This window comes from Prunus avium, chromosome 2 (assembly GCF_965620075.1).
Source record: "Prunus avium chromosome 2, drPruAviu1.hap1.1, whole genome shotgun sequence".
Lineage (NCBI taxonomy): Eukaryota > Viridiplantae > Streptophyta > Magnoliopsida > Rosales > Rosaceae > Prunus > Prunus avium.
In genome coordinates, this window is record NC_142285.1 from 22,928,920 (window position 1) to 22,943,680 (window position 14,761).

Here is a 14,761-nt window from a genome sequence, read left to right on the forward strand (position 1 = left end):
GGCCCTAGAAATTTCTTCCTATGTGACTCGCGGGCCTTGGGGTCTTGATTAAGTTTTTCCTTCATTTTTATTTTTATTTAACACAATATTGGCCAATGATTACTTTTCAAAATAAGAATAAGAATAATAATAATATTGGCTAACAAAATCAAACATAAAATCTCGATTGCTTATAACGTGTCCTTTTTGCTGTCGTAAAGTTGCATAATGTAGTGTAAACAAAAATTTTCCGAAGGTAAATGCTCTACCACCAAAGTCATAAAGTCCAAATTTTCCGTAATTTTGGAGCAGAACGAGGGCTAAGAAGACTAAAATGAGAAGAAATGATTGTACAAAAAAGTAATAAAACATAAAAATGTTGCTTGCACGAATCAAGACTACACAAAAAAAAAATGCCAACGATTGAACTAAAAATAAAAGAGTGAAACAGGAGAAAAGACCAGTCTTACACATAGCTTCTTCAAGGATACTAATTATGCAACTACAAAAGAACAATCCGAAAAGGCTGGCACTCACTCAGCCTATGGTTGAAGCTTCTAAAGGGTAGGAAGGAGTTGGCCAATGTAATAGTAGTAACTAAAACATAAAATAAACGTTCTTCTGGCAAGAATTTATAATGACCTTGCCCTGCTGCAACCACTTCTGCCCGTCATTAATGTTTAGCCTTGGCTTCAGCTTTCTTATGTGACTTGGCCTTCATCTAATAACCAAATGAAGAACGTAAATAAACATCTATACAATGCAAGAAAAGTTCAAGGCAAAAGCAAGTGAAGGTGCTCTCTCATTCTTAATTTTTTCTCAAGGCAAAGAAAATGAAGGAGAGGAAAAGTTCAACGTATCTACTTTTAAAAGTATCTGAAAATTCCAAAACACATCTGCAAAACTAAAAATCCTGAATTTCAGAGAACTCTGAAACTTCGGAATTGAATTGGCATATCGGAATCCAGAAATTTTGGACTTGAAATCAAAAGCGCATTTGGAATTCTGAAAGCAGTTTCAAAGAACCCGTTCAGGCCTCGTAGTAGGACTTAGGATTGAGACCTAAATACTATGAAACAGGCTGATATTATGCAAAAGAGGCATATCACCAATTGTCAGTTCTCAACCACCAGCTCATTTTACTTTGCAAGAGCAATTAAAAAGGCCATAAAATCAAGGGAAGTGATGCCTAGAAATCTCCTCACATGAAAAGGCCTAAAATCAACAACAACAACCAAACTGAAGCATATAAAATTAAATCTGCCAATGATTATAGCATGCAATATATATATAAGACCAGAACCACAGAAACAATAGACAAGTTGAAATGGCAAAGGGAACAAAGATTACTTTCAACAAGAAAATGTAGGAATAAAATCCTCTGTATGCAAATCTTTGTACAAAAGCTGAAGCATTTTTAAATCCCAATTCCCAAAGCAATAGCATTGAATTGCTAAGAAGAACATGAAGAAGCAGACATGGAAACAAGATCGTCAATCAGTTCGAAATATACTCATATACAATAAGTAATTTTTAGCAAATATAGTATTCAATATGAACGAAGTCAAATCGAAGGAGATCATGAAGCACCTTGAGAACCCTGAGCTTCACGCTTCCATAAACCCAGACATAAAGTGAAGGCCGACGCAAGAGCAACCTATTAAACATTTAAAAGTTAAATAAAGAAACTTTACGATCACATTCCTCGACAAAAGAGATCAGAGGGAAAGAAAAGGAGTGTACCAAGGTGAGGGTGCTGGTACCAGAGAAAGGGTCGGGAGGAGGTGCCATTGGATTTGGTGATGAAAATCTCAGCTTAACTCGTCAAGTGCTTGTGGCAAAAACTGTTGGTTTTGCAAGGCATTGTAAACATGTTTGAGTTGATATTAGTCCCACATTAGAAAAATAGAGTTCTTTGGAGGTTTTATAAGACTTAATCTTTGAAATAAAATAGTTTAGGCCAAAAACTTACTTTTTGATGCTAAAGTTTATATAAAATTATTTGTATTTTTCATTTTATGGACTGTATGGCCTACATTATCTCTCTTATTAGGGGTGCGCACAATTTCGGGTCAACAGTAAACTGAATCGTCCAATCTGATCATAAATTTGTGGGTTTTGGGTTTGAAAAATTATAAATTTATAGGAATTGGGTTATGGATTGGAATTAAAAGTTGAAAATTGGCACTGTTAATTTTGCCACAGAATTCTCATAGGTTTAATATTTGCTTTTCCAAATACCATGATCTTTTTGGGATTTCACTGATTCGTGGCTCTTTGTGTTTTTTCTGGTTAGTGTAGGAAATTTCTCTTTCTGGAGTCAGATTCCAGAGCTGTTGAAGGGAAATTCGTAGTCGAGCAACCGATGTTCATGATAAGGAAACGGGAATCAAGATTACCAAGAAGGATTGGGAAAAGTTGAATGTACAATTGCTTCATACAACAATTTTCCTACTGCTGCTGGATTGGCTTCCTCAGCAGCTGGTTTTGCTTGTCTTGGTAACGGATAATACCCTATTTTAGATCATATTATTGTTAATTTGTTATATGATTAGTGCCTTAACTTTGAGAACTCATGACTGTGTTAATAATGTTACTTGGGTACTGGATTAATCATTCTTTGCCAATAGATAGTAGTTAAGCAATGAGCATATCATAGCTAAGCCTCTGTTTCTACTTGCAGTTTTTGCCCTCGCAAAGTTAATGAATGCGAATGAAGATCACAGCCAGCTTTCTGCTATTGCAAAAAATCTGAGATTTTAATTAGCCATCGCAATCTAACTACGTTTTACAGAATACTTAACACAATAGTGAGTGCTGATATCGACCCTGAAGAACATCTCCTTGACAGTAGCTTAATTGATTTTGATAGAGCAAGCCTCCTTTATGCCATTGGGAATAATAATGTCATTGATCTGCCCCCCTACATTTTCCGAGGCATCTGTCTGGCTGCAACCCCAGACGACTACTACAAAACTCATTCCCGGCCTTTTGGATCGTTGATCTCTAGGTTTGCCATGGCGTCTAAAGTGCAAATTGATCCTACGGATCAGCTTAAACAACCTATGCCACCTATCAACAAGATGATGTTTCATAATGATGAGACAGATGAAACAAGTGAAGAATCTGTTGTTGCATTTACCCCTCCTCCTGCACCTGCTTTGGAGCCAAGTCCTCCACAGCTTAATCAGCCTCCTCTGGCCCAGATAAAGAGCTTTGAGAAGTTTTCTATAGAGCTGAGAAAGCGCATGGCCCGACTTGCCAATGAGGTCGTTAAGCTCACCGGTTGCATGCATTTGGGCATCCCGTTGAAAGAGCCAGGTACAGGTCAGTCTAATGTTGAGCTTGCTTTAGTTTATAAATTATATGTGTTTTTGGTCCTTTTCAGCTTTGTTAAACCCTGTCTTCAACTTTCATTTCTAATCCATTGATTATCAATGAAATGTTAGGTTTTTGTTTCCATTTGTTTATTCAGTTGTTCTTCTTTTATATCCTCTCATTGGTTTCTGTTCCTCTGTCTTATGATTTTCCACTTCCACTTATCACTCCCTTGTCATAAACACTTGTACTACAAGATGGTGATCTGAAGTTTGCCATAAGCTTAAATAAAGACGATGTAGCGAGCACCATAAGCTTCAATAGAATTTTCCTAGTTCTAGGCTTAACTATATTTTTTATCTAAAGGACCTCTGAGTTGACTGCAGGAACTGATTCACCTTAATACTGTAAAAGAATTTTCCCTTGAATTGCTTTTGGTGTGCAGCTGGTAAGAAAATTTCGGCTTGCATCCAAATAAGGAAGGGAAAAAAGATCCATTGCCACAAGCAATTGGTGTGGCGGCAGACTCACGAAAGGAGTTTTCAGCAAGTCAAATGAATCCGCAACTCAGAGGGGAGGATGTACTTGCAGTGGTCTCAAAGATACCGAACCTCAGTAGATTGGAAGTTTTGAAGGCCGTACACATATTATTGAATACTAATCCAGAAGAGTTCTTTCTACTCAAATATCTTCCTGATGATGAGAAGACAGAGTGGATACTACTGCTTATTAGTCAATCATGAATCTAACTTTCTTGATAAATAATACTGAGCCAATTATTTCCCAGGGGTTTAAACTTTTGAATAGAGAGTCACTTATCAGCATCTCTCTCTCTCTCTCTCTCTCTCTCTCAGAGTCATAGATCCAGTATTAGGAGTGATCTTGCTTTTTATTCTTTTCATATACAATATTATTTAGGCTTATTATCACAAAACATCCCTGACGTTTGCGAAATTATCACATTGCATCCCTAACGTTTTTTTGTATCATTAATGGTCCCTAACGTTAATACAGTTACTCTTAAATAGTCCCTCTGTCAAAAAAACCGTTAAATCCAATGGTATAATCGTCAAATCAATCCAAAACTATAATTTTTTTTCCTTCCCTTCTCTCTTTCTTTCTTTCTTCTTTCTTCTTTCTCTCCACCTGGCCCCGCTCACTCTTTTTCTTTCTTTCTTTTTTCCTTCCCTTCTCTCTCTCTCTCTCTCTCTAGCCACCCAAACCACCACCCCGACCACCAAAGCCACCACCGTGGGATCTTATATCCCTGCCCCTCTCTCTACTCTGTCTGTAACTCTCTCCCTGCCCCCTCCCACAGCCCACCAACCCATCCACTCTAGCCACCCAAACCACCACCTCGACCTCCATAACCACCACCGTGGGATCTTATACCCCTGCCCCTCTATGTACTTTCTTTGCAACTCTCTCCCTGCCCCATTCCACAGCCCACCAACCCAGCACTCTAGCCACCCAAATCACCACCCCGAGAGAAGGAAAGAGGAAGAAAAAAGAGAGAAGGAAAGAAGAAAAATGAGGAACAAAGAAGGAAAGAAGAAAAAAAAAAGGGGAGAGAAAGAAGAAACAGCGAAGGAAAAGAAGAAGAAAAGAGGAGGAAAGAGAGGAGAAAAAAAAAAGAGAAACATAGAGAGAGAGAAGGGAAGGAAAAAAAATATATTATAATTTTGGATCGATTTGACGATTATACCCCTAGATTTAACGGTTTTTTTGACAGAAGGACTATTTAAGAGTACCTGTATTAACGTTAGGGACCATTAATTATACAAAAAAACGTTAGGGATGCAATGTGATAATTTCGCAAACGTCAGGGACGTTTTGTGATAATAAGCCTATTATTTATATTCTTTCTTTTACACACACTGAGCTTCTTGACTTGTTATGGGCTTTTAATCATGCTTCAAAGAGATACCTTAAATCCATTTATATATCGTCTTTATTTATTTATTTCTCTTGTTTGAGAGGAGGTCTTGGGTTTCATTATAGGTTTTTTTTTTTTTGTAATTCACATATATAAATTGAATGAGTTTCAATAAGAAATTGTAGCCGATTACTTCAATATACAGAAGGCTGTCTCATCTGAAAGCAAAGCACAAGTGTGTGTGCTCCATGGAGAGCTTGATAGGTTGAGGAAAGGAAGAAACCACTTATACCCCGGGATGATCCACAGAACGAAATGGAAAACCACGTCTTGATTTGTCACTTGAAGGAAAATCATTGTAAACTAGCCAGCCACATGCACCAACAGAGTGCCTATTGCTCTCCAAAAAGATCACCCTTCCGCCGGTGAGGCAGCACAGCAAAGCAATTTTCCCTTTGCATTTCCCTCCACTCTTGCTACAAATTCATGCTTATAACTAGGGCTGGGCATCAAAATCGGAATACCGAAACCATGCCAAACCATGCCAATCTCGTGTCGTCCCGTTTGGTGTTGAAGTGTAAACGGGATGATGCCGTGTCATCCCTTAACTATTGACACGACATCGGTTCCACATTTCTGATCTTGTTTGGTGCCATACTGGACCGAACAGTGTTTTGAAGTTTTAATTCCCATTTTCAGTTTCCTTCTCCCCATTCGTTGCGATCTTCTTCCTCCTTTTAATTCTTTCTTTCTTTTCTTTCTTCTCCTCTCTCTTTCTCATTTCTCGATTCCAAGGCTCAATCGAATCGATCGATCTTCTTCTTCTCATCCTCTCTATCTATCTGTCTGGGAACTCTCTTTTCTTCTCCTCTCTCTCTCTCTCTCTCTCTCTCTCTCTCTCTCTCTCTCTCCCAGTGTGTCATACGCTCTCTTCTCCTCCATCAACTCGAACCCTAATTCCCAAATCCTCCATCAATTCAAAATTTGGAGCTCAACCCTTGCCCGAAGCCCAACCTTTCTCTATGAATGTATTCAATGTATCATATAATTTGGCAGGTCTTGAATCAAGACTATTGAATCTTGATTGTTTGTTGTAGGGGATTTTTCGTTTCGGCAGCTATTGACGAGCTTGGGCTGCTGTAAAGAGCCAAATGTGTGAAATTGCCCATGGTTCTGAGTTCAAGAATCAGACCCCAAGAATGCTTCGAAAGGGTAGCTGAGCCTTAGGAAACACTTTGGTTACCTTCACCAACGGAACTAACAGTCGCTTACAAATAAATACTTAGCTTGGCAAAATCAGACCCCAAGAATGCTTCGAAAGGGTAGCTGAGCCTTAGGAAGCACCTTGATTACCTTCGCCAACGAAACTAACAGTCGCTTACAAATAAATACTTAGCTTGGCATGAGAGGCTTGTGGCATGGAAGCAAAGCAGTCATGAGTTTAGCATTAAAGAGAGAGAGGGCTGTGATTTCCTATGAGAAGCAGGGGTTTAAAGTAAGGGGAAAAATGGGTTTGAGAGGATTAGTTGAGGGGAGAGAGAGAGAGAGAGAGGAAGGACAATGGGTGTGTTGAGTAACTTTCCGGCAGCCTGACGAAAGCTATGTCAGACTCTGGAATAGCTTGCTAGAAGAGAAAATGGGAGGAGATGGAGGAATAGAGCATGAAATTGCAGGGCTTCAGGGATGAGAGATAATGCTTGCTCTCTAGATGTGGGCTGAGATAATGGGTAGATGAGACCCCCCTTTTATAGCCGTTGGAAACTCCTTCTTCCCAAAAAACTCTAATGGGTTCTCTCCAATTTTGCCAAGTCTCCCTTTTTATTTCTCTTTTCTCCCTTTGATTCATCCTATTTTGTGAAATCTTCATTTGTCCAAACACACAAAAACAAGATTTTTGGGAGCTCTAAGGCCTTCCCGCAACTGCTTCAGTGTTGAACTCCTATTTTTGGCTACCACCTCACCTTCTTTCCTTCCCCCTCCCATGGCAAGAGCTGGTGGGAGAAAGAAATAGGTAAGGGCATTGGTTTGAAGAGTGCCTTTTCTCCTAGCAACCTGCGTGTGCTAATATCCTCTGGTTTTTTGAATGTTCTACCTTGAGGTTTGCTTTGCTCACGTGCTAGAGTTCTCCCAGCAGTCCACATATATGGGCAACTTTGGCTTTTGTCGTTGTTTTTGTCTCCAACCATGTGCTGGAGACTTGCAGATATTTTTCTTGGTTGCTTGGGCCTTCCTAAGATAATAGATAAGCCTACTAAGGGAATGGGCCAACTTCCTAAAGTGATGGGCTATTTTTATTGAGATAATGGGCCATTTGTATTAAGATGATGGTCCAATTTTCTAAAGCAGTGGGCTAACATTTTCTCTCCTTTATGCTTACCCACTTATTTGGGCTCAAGAAATGGGCTCGAGTTTGGGGCTCCCAAGCAGCCCGAAACTTCCATTTATCGGCTCATCAATGAGCCTCATGAATGCTCGTAACTATCCATACCACAACCCACTCAGCAAGCCTCGAGCATTTGCGTGGCTTGGGCCCACTTAAGCTTGTAGCGTGATTAGGTGTAAAAATAATAATTTTCCGCTTGGCATTGCATGTCGATTGGCGTGCTTGAATTTTATCGTCTTTGAAAAGGGATATGATGCGTGACGGGATAATTAGCGTGGGCTCGTAGAGCCAGTGTATTTTATGGGCTCATTTCAATTCTTAGCGTGGCGGATTGCATATTTATTTGGCATGGCATGTGGGTTGTGGCTCGTGCAAGCCTGCGTGACGAATTTTGCGTGTTCTGAACTGGGTCTCTTCTTAATAAGATGTCGCACTAAGCTGAGAATTCATTTGGCCCCAACCTTGGATTTTTTGGGCCTCAACATTTGTAAACTTTGTATCAGGTTTGATTTATAAAAATTGCAAGATTTTAGAAATTTTGCAGGATTTTTTACGGTATCAACATTGATACCGAATCATACTAGTCCCGTTTGGGTCCGGTATGGTTTGAACGTGCTCTCAAAAACTCCCATCCTGTGTCATCTCGTCTCGATTTCCCTACTCGGGATTGAAATCGGGATGACCTCCATCCTGTGTCATCCCGTACTGTGTCCAGCCCTACTTATAACACCACGTAAGATGTTACTGTTGGAACTCATTGTTGTCCTACATCGGCCAGAGGGCCAAAGAGAAAGTAGTTTAAATAGAAATACCCCTCTCTAACTAACATCGAGGCCTTTTGTGATAAAACCTCACACTTGAGGATTGTGCAGGTGGTAAAGTGGGGACAGTATCAGTGTTGTTGGAGTGGGCCCTCGGCCCGTTGACCTGAAAAATTCAACATGGTATCAGAGCCAGGTTGCAGGCCCGTACTGCCACGTGATGGGTGGGTCCACGTTTGGCCCCGCGCGATGGGTGAGTCCTCGTTTGGCTCCACGTAGGCCAAAGGTGCCACGTGATGGGTGAGTCCCTACATGGCTCCACGTGGTTGCCGATGTGGATCTCCACGCGTGACCCATAAAAATGGGGTCTCATGTGCGGGGGAGTGTTGGAACTCATTATTGTCCCACATCGGCCAGAGGACCAAAGAGAAAGTAGTTTAAATAGAAATACCCCTCTCTAACTAACACCGAGGCCTTTTGTGATAAAACCCCACACCTGAGGATTGTGCAGGTGGTAAAGTGGGGACAATATCGGTGTTGTTGGAGTGGGCCCTCGGCCCGTTGACCTGGAAAATTCAACAGTTACCGACACACCAATTATCTCAAAAAACCAAAAAGAGAATTGGCATAGCTTGGAAGTATTAAACACTTTGGGATGGGCATCATGATTATTTTCTTGAAATTATGACATAATTTGGTATGCTAAAAATCAAACACTAGTGGGCCGTTACCTTTGTCTTTTTTTTAAAAAAAAAATAGCGTTGAAAAGGAAGCGCATACAAATGAATCAAAGTTCCTTTTCTTCCTTTCCAAGCTAAGGATGGATATGCATCTCTCTTGCTTACCCCATCTTCATCAGTCACGGGTTGAACAATGCAAATAATTGTCAATGCAAATTGAACAAAAATTTAACCGAAAGCCATGTTGATGCTATGCTCTTGCAACTTTGTTCTTAACTTCTTTTTTTCTTCTTTTTTCAAATCCATGTATTGATATAGTTATGGATGGCATATCTTTTAGTTAAGTCAAGTCTATATTTCCAAGAAAGCTTGTGCAAAATTAAATGGTTGAGTTGAGTGGGCATGGAGGGCACATTACCACTCTCAAGTCAAGTCAAGTCAAGTTATTACTCAATACCTGCATTATGCATGTTGGAAGGCAAATCATCATTCTAAGTCAATAGTTGTGTGGGAAGAGAAATAATAAACATTGGGCCAAAATTTGAGTGGGTAGGTGCTATCTAATAATTTAAAATTTATTTGTCAAGAATTTACTCCAGTGGATAAAAAGAAAAAAAAACTTGGGTTCAATCTACATCGTTCAATGTATTACCCAAAGTTTACAATTTATAAACTTCCCATAAGTTTCTGTGAATTGATTGGATTAAATACTTTTGGTCATTGGGTTTTAAAATACAATTTCAATTTGATCACTCATACAAAAATGTAGCCAAAAGCCATGCTAATGCTATGCTCTTGCAACTTTGTTCTTAACTCTTTTTTTTGGGTTCAAATCCATGTATTGATATAGTTATCACTACTACATTTTAGCGTTTGCGCGACGAATCAAAAATAGTCGCGCAAAGAACAAATCTGTCGCGGAAACAATAGCGCGACAGATATATCGTCGCGCAAAATCAGTCGCGCAAATACCGTCACGCTAGACTTTGCGCGACAAAACTATAAAATATCGTCGCGCAATACCCTTCGTTGCGCCAATAGTTCAGGGACGACAAACAATCCGTCGCTCAATATTTTGCGCGACGAGAGTACAGGCGTTGCAGCAACTACGCGCGACGACACTTCAATCCGTCGCAAATATTTTTTGCGCGACGAATTAACAGACGTTGCATGAACATAATGCGACGACATATATTCGTCGCGCAAACAATATTTGCGATGAATAAGGATCGTGACTCAAACCCTTGCGCGACAATGATTTATTTGTCGCATTTTCTTTAGGGGACAAATACGTCCGTCGCGCAAACCGAGGATTATATTCGTTTACGATATATTTTTATGGTTTTTTTATTTTTTAAAACGTGATTTGCGCGACGGGTCAATTTTTCGTCGCGCAAATATTAGTAATTAATTTTTTTTTTTAATTTATGTGAAAAAAAAAGAATTTTGATTTATTTTATTTTTATAATTAAATCAAATTGCAATTGAAAAATGTAATGAAGAGAAAATAGTTTTTTAAAACATAATATAAATGTATAATATACAAGAGAAATATTTAAAATGTAATTAAGAAAGTAAAAAACTAATTAAACAATGTAGCTAAATCTACTTCCTCGTCTGGCAAATGCGGCTCGGAGGTCTGGACATTGGGGACAGGGGCAGAGGTTTGGTGGCCATGCGCAGAGGTGGACGGGGGAACAAAAGATGGTACGGGAACGCCGGACTGGGCCATTGACTGTATAATCTGAGCCATCTGTGCCATCTGGGTTTCAAGCTGGGCCACCTTTGCTGTCAAAACACTATTTGACTGCGACGATGAACGGGATCTAGGTTCCCGCCGCCGGGCATTCCCCATCCCTCGACAGTATGTCCCTGGCCGCCTCCCTAGAGTCTGATCCAAGGTGTCCGTCAAGATCTGAAACCCTGCATCCTGTGGAGGAGCCACAGACTCGAGCGGCGTATCGGGAGGAAGCTGGGAGGCGGACTCCTGAAGAACCAACTGGCTCTTCTCAATCATGGTCGTCTGTTTAACATAACATAAAATATAAATAAAAACATTTATATAATAACTATGAAACTTGAACGCGTAAAATAATCATTAAAATTAAAGAGTACTTACATGAAGGGACTCCGCCAACTCATTCCCAGGTCGAACATAAACGTCGCCGAAGACGTCAATCTCTGGGAATTTGGACCCCTCCTAAATTGAACAAGAGTATAAAAATGTTAGTACAAAAAAAAAAAAAAAATTAACATTAATGACATATTAAAAATTAAATAAAAACAACTTATTATTACCCGACGTCGCGCATCCATCCTATAGGAGAAGGGCCTGGAACCTGAATGATGGAGAAGAGCCTTCTTCTCCCTATTGCCCTTATTTGCTTTAGCCATCTTCTGTTATACAAAAATTAAAACGTATTATTTGAAATTGAAATGAAATATTAAAAAATGACATAAATCATTAGTAAGAAACGTGTAATAATTTTGAACTTAATATAAAAAATACCACATAATCAGCCTCCTGAAAATGACCACAGAGCCACTGCCAACTATCCTCCCGCCCCTCAAGCTCCTTCGGGCAACCCTCCTGAAGAGCAACCTGCGGATCATCAAATGCCTGAAAGTGGTGGTGCAAGTCGCTCTTCCACTGCTTGTACCTATCAGCGAAGAGTCTGTTGATGTACCCCAACAACTCATCGTTGACATTCTCTAAATTGTAATTCATCTACAATAAAATAATTACATACATTAAATATTTAAAATATATAAAATTGGAAGGAAAAACAATTAAAATGTAAGATACATACCGACAGGTGTCCATGCATCTCGTTATGCACCGCATCAGGCATGGCCTTCCAAGACTTCCATTTCATCGGACAATAGGTCCGAACGACTGCACCAACATCGTGCGCCAATGAGCTATGTTGGTCTGCCGTTGGGGCAGCCCGATGACGATCGTCGTATCTGATGTTGATACGAGAGTTGTTCACCCGGGTGACCTTCGATGTAGCCAACTGGCGACACGGTCCCCGGGTGTTCTTCTTGGCTGCAAAGAAATATGAAATTAATGTTAGTTTAATTTGACTAAAATATTGGTACGAAACATATGTAGTTGAAGGAAATCTTTACCTGGTCCGCTCGAAGTGGCGTCGGTGGTGCTGGAAAGCCGATGACGCCGCCTGGCGCTCATTGGTTGCGCCACTGATGACTCTGATGACGCCGGCGCATGGGGGGCACTGGGACCCACTGGCAAGTCGGGCAACTGTGGTGGGCCAGAGGCCGGTGACATCATAGTCGGGGGAGGCAAACTACGTGAAGGTTGCACCGGCTTATGACTTCTGCTGATTAGGTTTGACATCTTGCAATAAAAACAAGCACCAAAGTTTAAAAAAAATAGTTACTGTAATACACCAATCTAATAACAAATATAACATTTATTTCATTTCATTTAAAATAGAGTCAACGTCTAATAACAAATATAACAAATATAACAAATAAAACAAATAAAATATAACAAAAATATAAAACATTCTTCATTAATTATAAAACATAAAAATTATTCCAATTTAGGGTCATTATATAAACTAAGCTAACAAACATACAAATAAATCAAATTTACCAATATAAACTAAGCATATTTTAACAATATTACAAATTTAATTAACGCATATATGTTGGCGTACGGTTTGCGATTTCCGAGTATCCGGGACTCCAATCCACAATCCGTTGAATCCTATATGATCCTAGACATACAAGGTACATCATACATGAGTTTGAGTTTCATCCAATGGTCCGAACAAATCAAACCGTTAAATCGCACAATAGGCGAAATCCATTCGAGGCTGAAACGGTATCCAAATTGGAAACCGAACACACCTACACGCTCATGACAACTAGTGGATCGCATTGGGACACAATGTGATTTTGCTACAGTTCCATAGCGCTGCCACACGCGGCAGCAGCGCATGTATGTGAAAAAGCGATAACGATCGCCGGAAAAATCTCAAAATTAAGGGCCAATCTTCCTACCCTAGGTTCAGGACATCGAATAGAGGCAGTTTTCTTCTCGGACCTGGGCCAAAAAATGGCCGGAAGTGGCCGGAATTTCATCCCGAAATCCGGCCAAAATCTTAGTTACAAAATTAGACAACGTACGCTACAAATTTAACAAATCCTATCCAACCATCAGCTAGACAATAAAAAATAGGGGGAAATGCATACCTCAGTCGTCAGATTTGGAGGCCGGAGGAGGGAGAACGAAGCCGGAGATATTCGCCCAAAACCGGATAAATTCCCGCCGGTTTCTCGAACCCAATCGTCGCGGCGGCGGCTCGGAAAGGTCTGAGTCCGTTGGCGGTGATCGCCCGGTCGTTAATGTGGAAAGTTGAGGTGGTGGCCGGAGGAGAGAGAGAGAGAGAGAGAGAGAGAGAGAAGAGACAGCGGCGGCAAGAATGAACCAGAAGGTCTGAAACTGTCGAATTATTATCAGACCTTTGCGCGACGAAATATAAAGTATTCGTCGCGCAAAACAGTAAAGTGTCTAAACGGTGCGTTTTCGATTAAAATTTTCGCGCAAAACTGAAAATATTAACTTTGCGCTACGAAATAAACTCCCATCGTCGCGCAACGTCGTTGCAGTAGCGGCAATTGAACCGCCAAAAATTTCACCACCTTACGCGACGGGGACAAAATTTTCCGTCGCGTAAACATCATACCCTAAACCCTAAACCCTAAACCCTAAACCCTAAACCCTGAACCCTGAACTCTGAACCCTGATCACATAAAACCCTAAACGACATCATCCCCTTGCGCGACGAATAAAGTTGTGTTCGTCGCATATACATGTTTTGCGCGACGACAGTTACCCGTCACGCAATTTCTTCTATAAAATTTGAAACAAATTGTTTTCATAGCATACACATTCTACGAAACTAGTTTCAACGATCCAACCGTCAAACGTATTTGCTTATACTTAGAGATCGTATACACCAAAAATGGGGAAAAAAAAACGTGTAGAGATCAAGTAACGGGACAAAAGTTTTCTACGGTTATAATGGAAAAATCACGATTTAACGGTCAATTTTACTCTGATTTCGATAATTTTTTACGGATACAATCCTTCACCCAACTTGAATTCAATGACAGTATTTGATCTTCATTTCAAATTATTTACACTAGTGGATATCACAAAATCTTATGTTCTACTTAACAAGTTTATATATAAACTTTTAATAGTTAGTGACTATACTGTGTGAATCATATACGCATTATAGAAAACTTTTTTCATCGATCCAACCGTCACACTTGTTTGTTTCTACTTAGAGATCGTATACGCCGAAAATCGAAAAAAAAAAGGTATGTAGATTGCGTAACGGGACAAAAGTTTTCAACGGTTATAAAGGAAAAATCACGATTTAACGGTCAATTTTACCCCGATTTCGAAGATTTTTTACGGATACACTCCTTCACCCTATATGTATCCAATGACAGAGTTTGATCTTCATTTCAAATTATTTATACTAGTGAATACTGAGTTAAAATTCCTAAGTGTCATGTATAGAAATATTTTTAAAAAAATTAAAGTGGTTTACGCGACGAAGTGAAATATTTCGCCTGTAAATAGTTTGCACGACAATTATTTTTCGTCGCGCAAACATTTTTGTGTCGAGTTATTCGTCATGTCGTCGCGCAAAGATCAGTTTTAAATTTTTTCCTGACACTTGTGTTTTTTGGGAAAATTAACCTTGCGAGACGAAACATA

At 39.8% G+C, this 14,761-nt stretch overlaps 1 protein-coding gene and 1 pseudogene across 2 annotated transcripts; one reads left to right on the forward strand and one right to left on the reverse strand.

Annotated features, from left to right (window-relative positions):
- Nucleotides 1-443: 443 nt before the first annotated feature.
- On the reverse strand, nucleotides 444-1,859 carry LOC148296644 (uncharacterized; annotated as a pseudogene).
- A 171-nt stretch (nucleotides 1,860-2,030) lies between these two features.
- On the forward strand, nucleotides 2,031-4,218 carry LOC148296645 (uncharacterized). 2 transcript variants are annotated; one of them, XR_015833759.1, is made up of 3 exons: nucleotides 2,031-2,478; nucleotides 2,663-3,300; nucleotides 3,743-4,218. XR_015833759.1 is itself a non-coding variant. In XM_088248808.1 (3 exons), exons 2-3 carry the CDS (start codon nucleotides 2,997-2,999, stop codon nucleotides 3,853-3,855), a joined length of 423 nt encoding a protein of 140 aa, XP_088104934.1. In that variant the 5' UTR covers nucleotides 2,031-2,478; nucleotides 2,663-2,996; the 3' UTR covers nucleotides 3,856-4,218. The 2 variants fall into 2 exon arrangements, 1 of the variants encoding a protein (XP_088104934.1); XM_088248808.1 differs by having other exon boundaries at nucleotides 2,663-3,306.
- The last annotated feature ends 10,543 nt before the right edge of the window (nucleotides 4,219-14,761 follow it).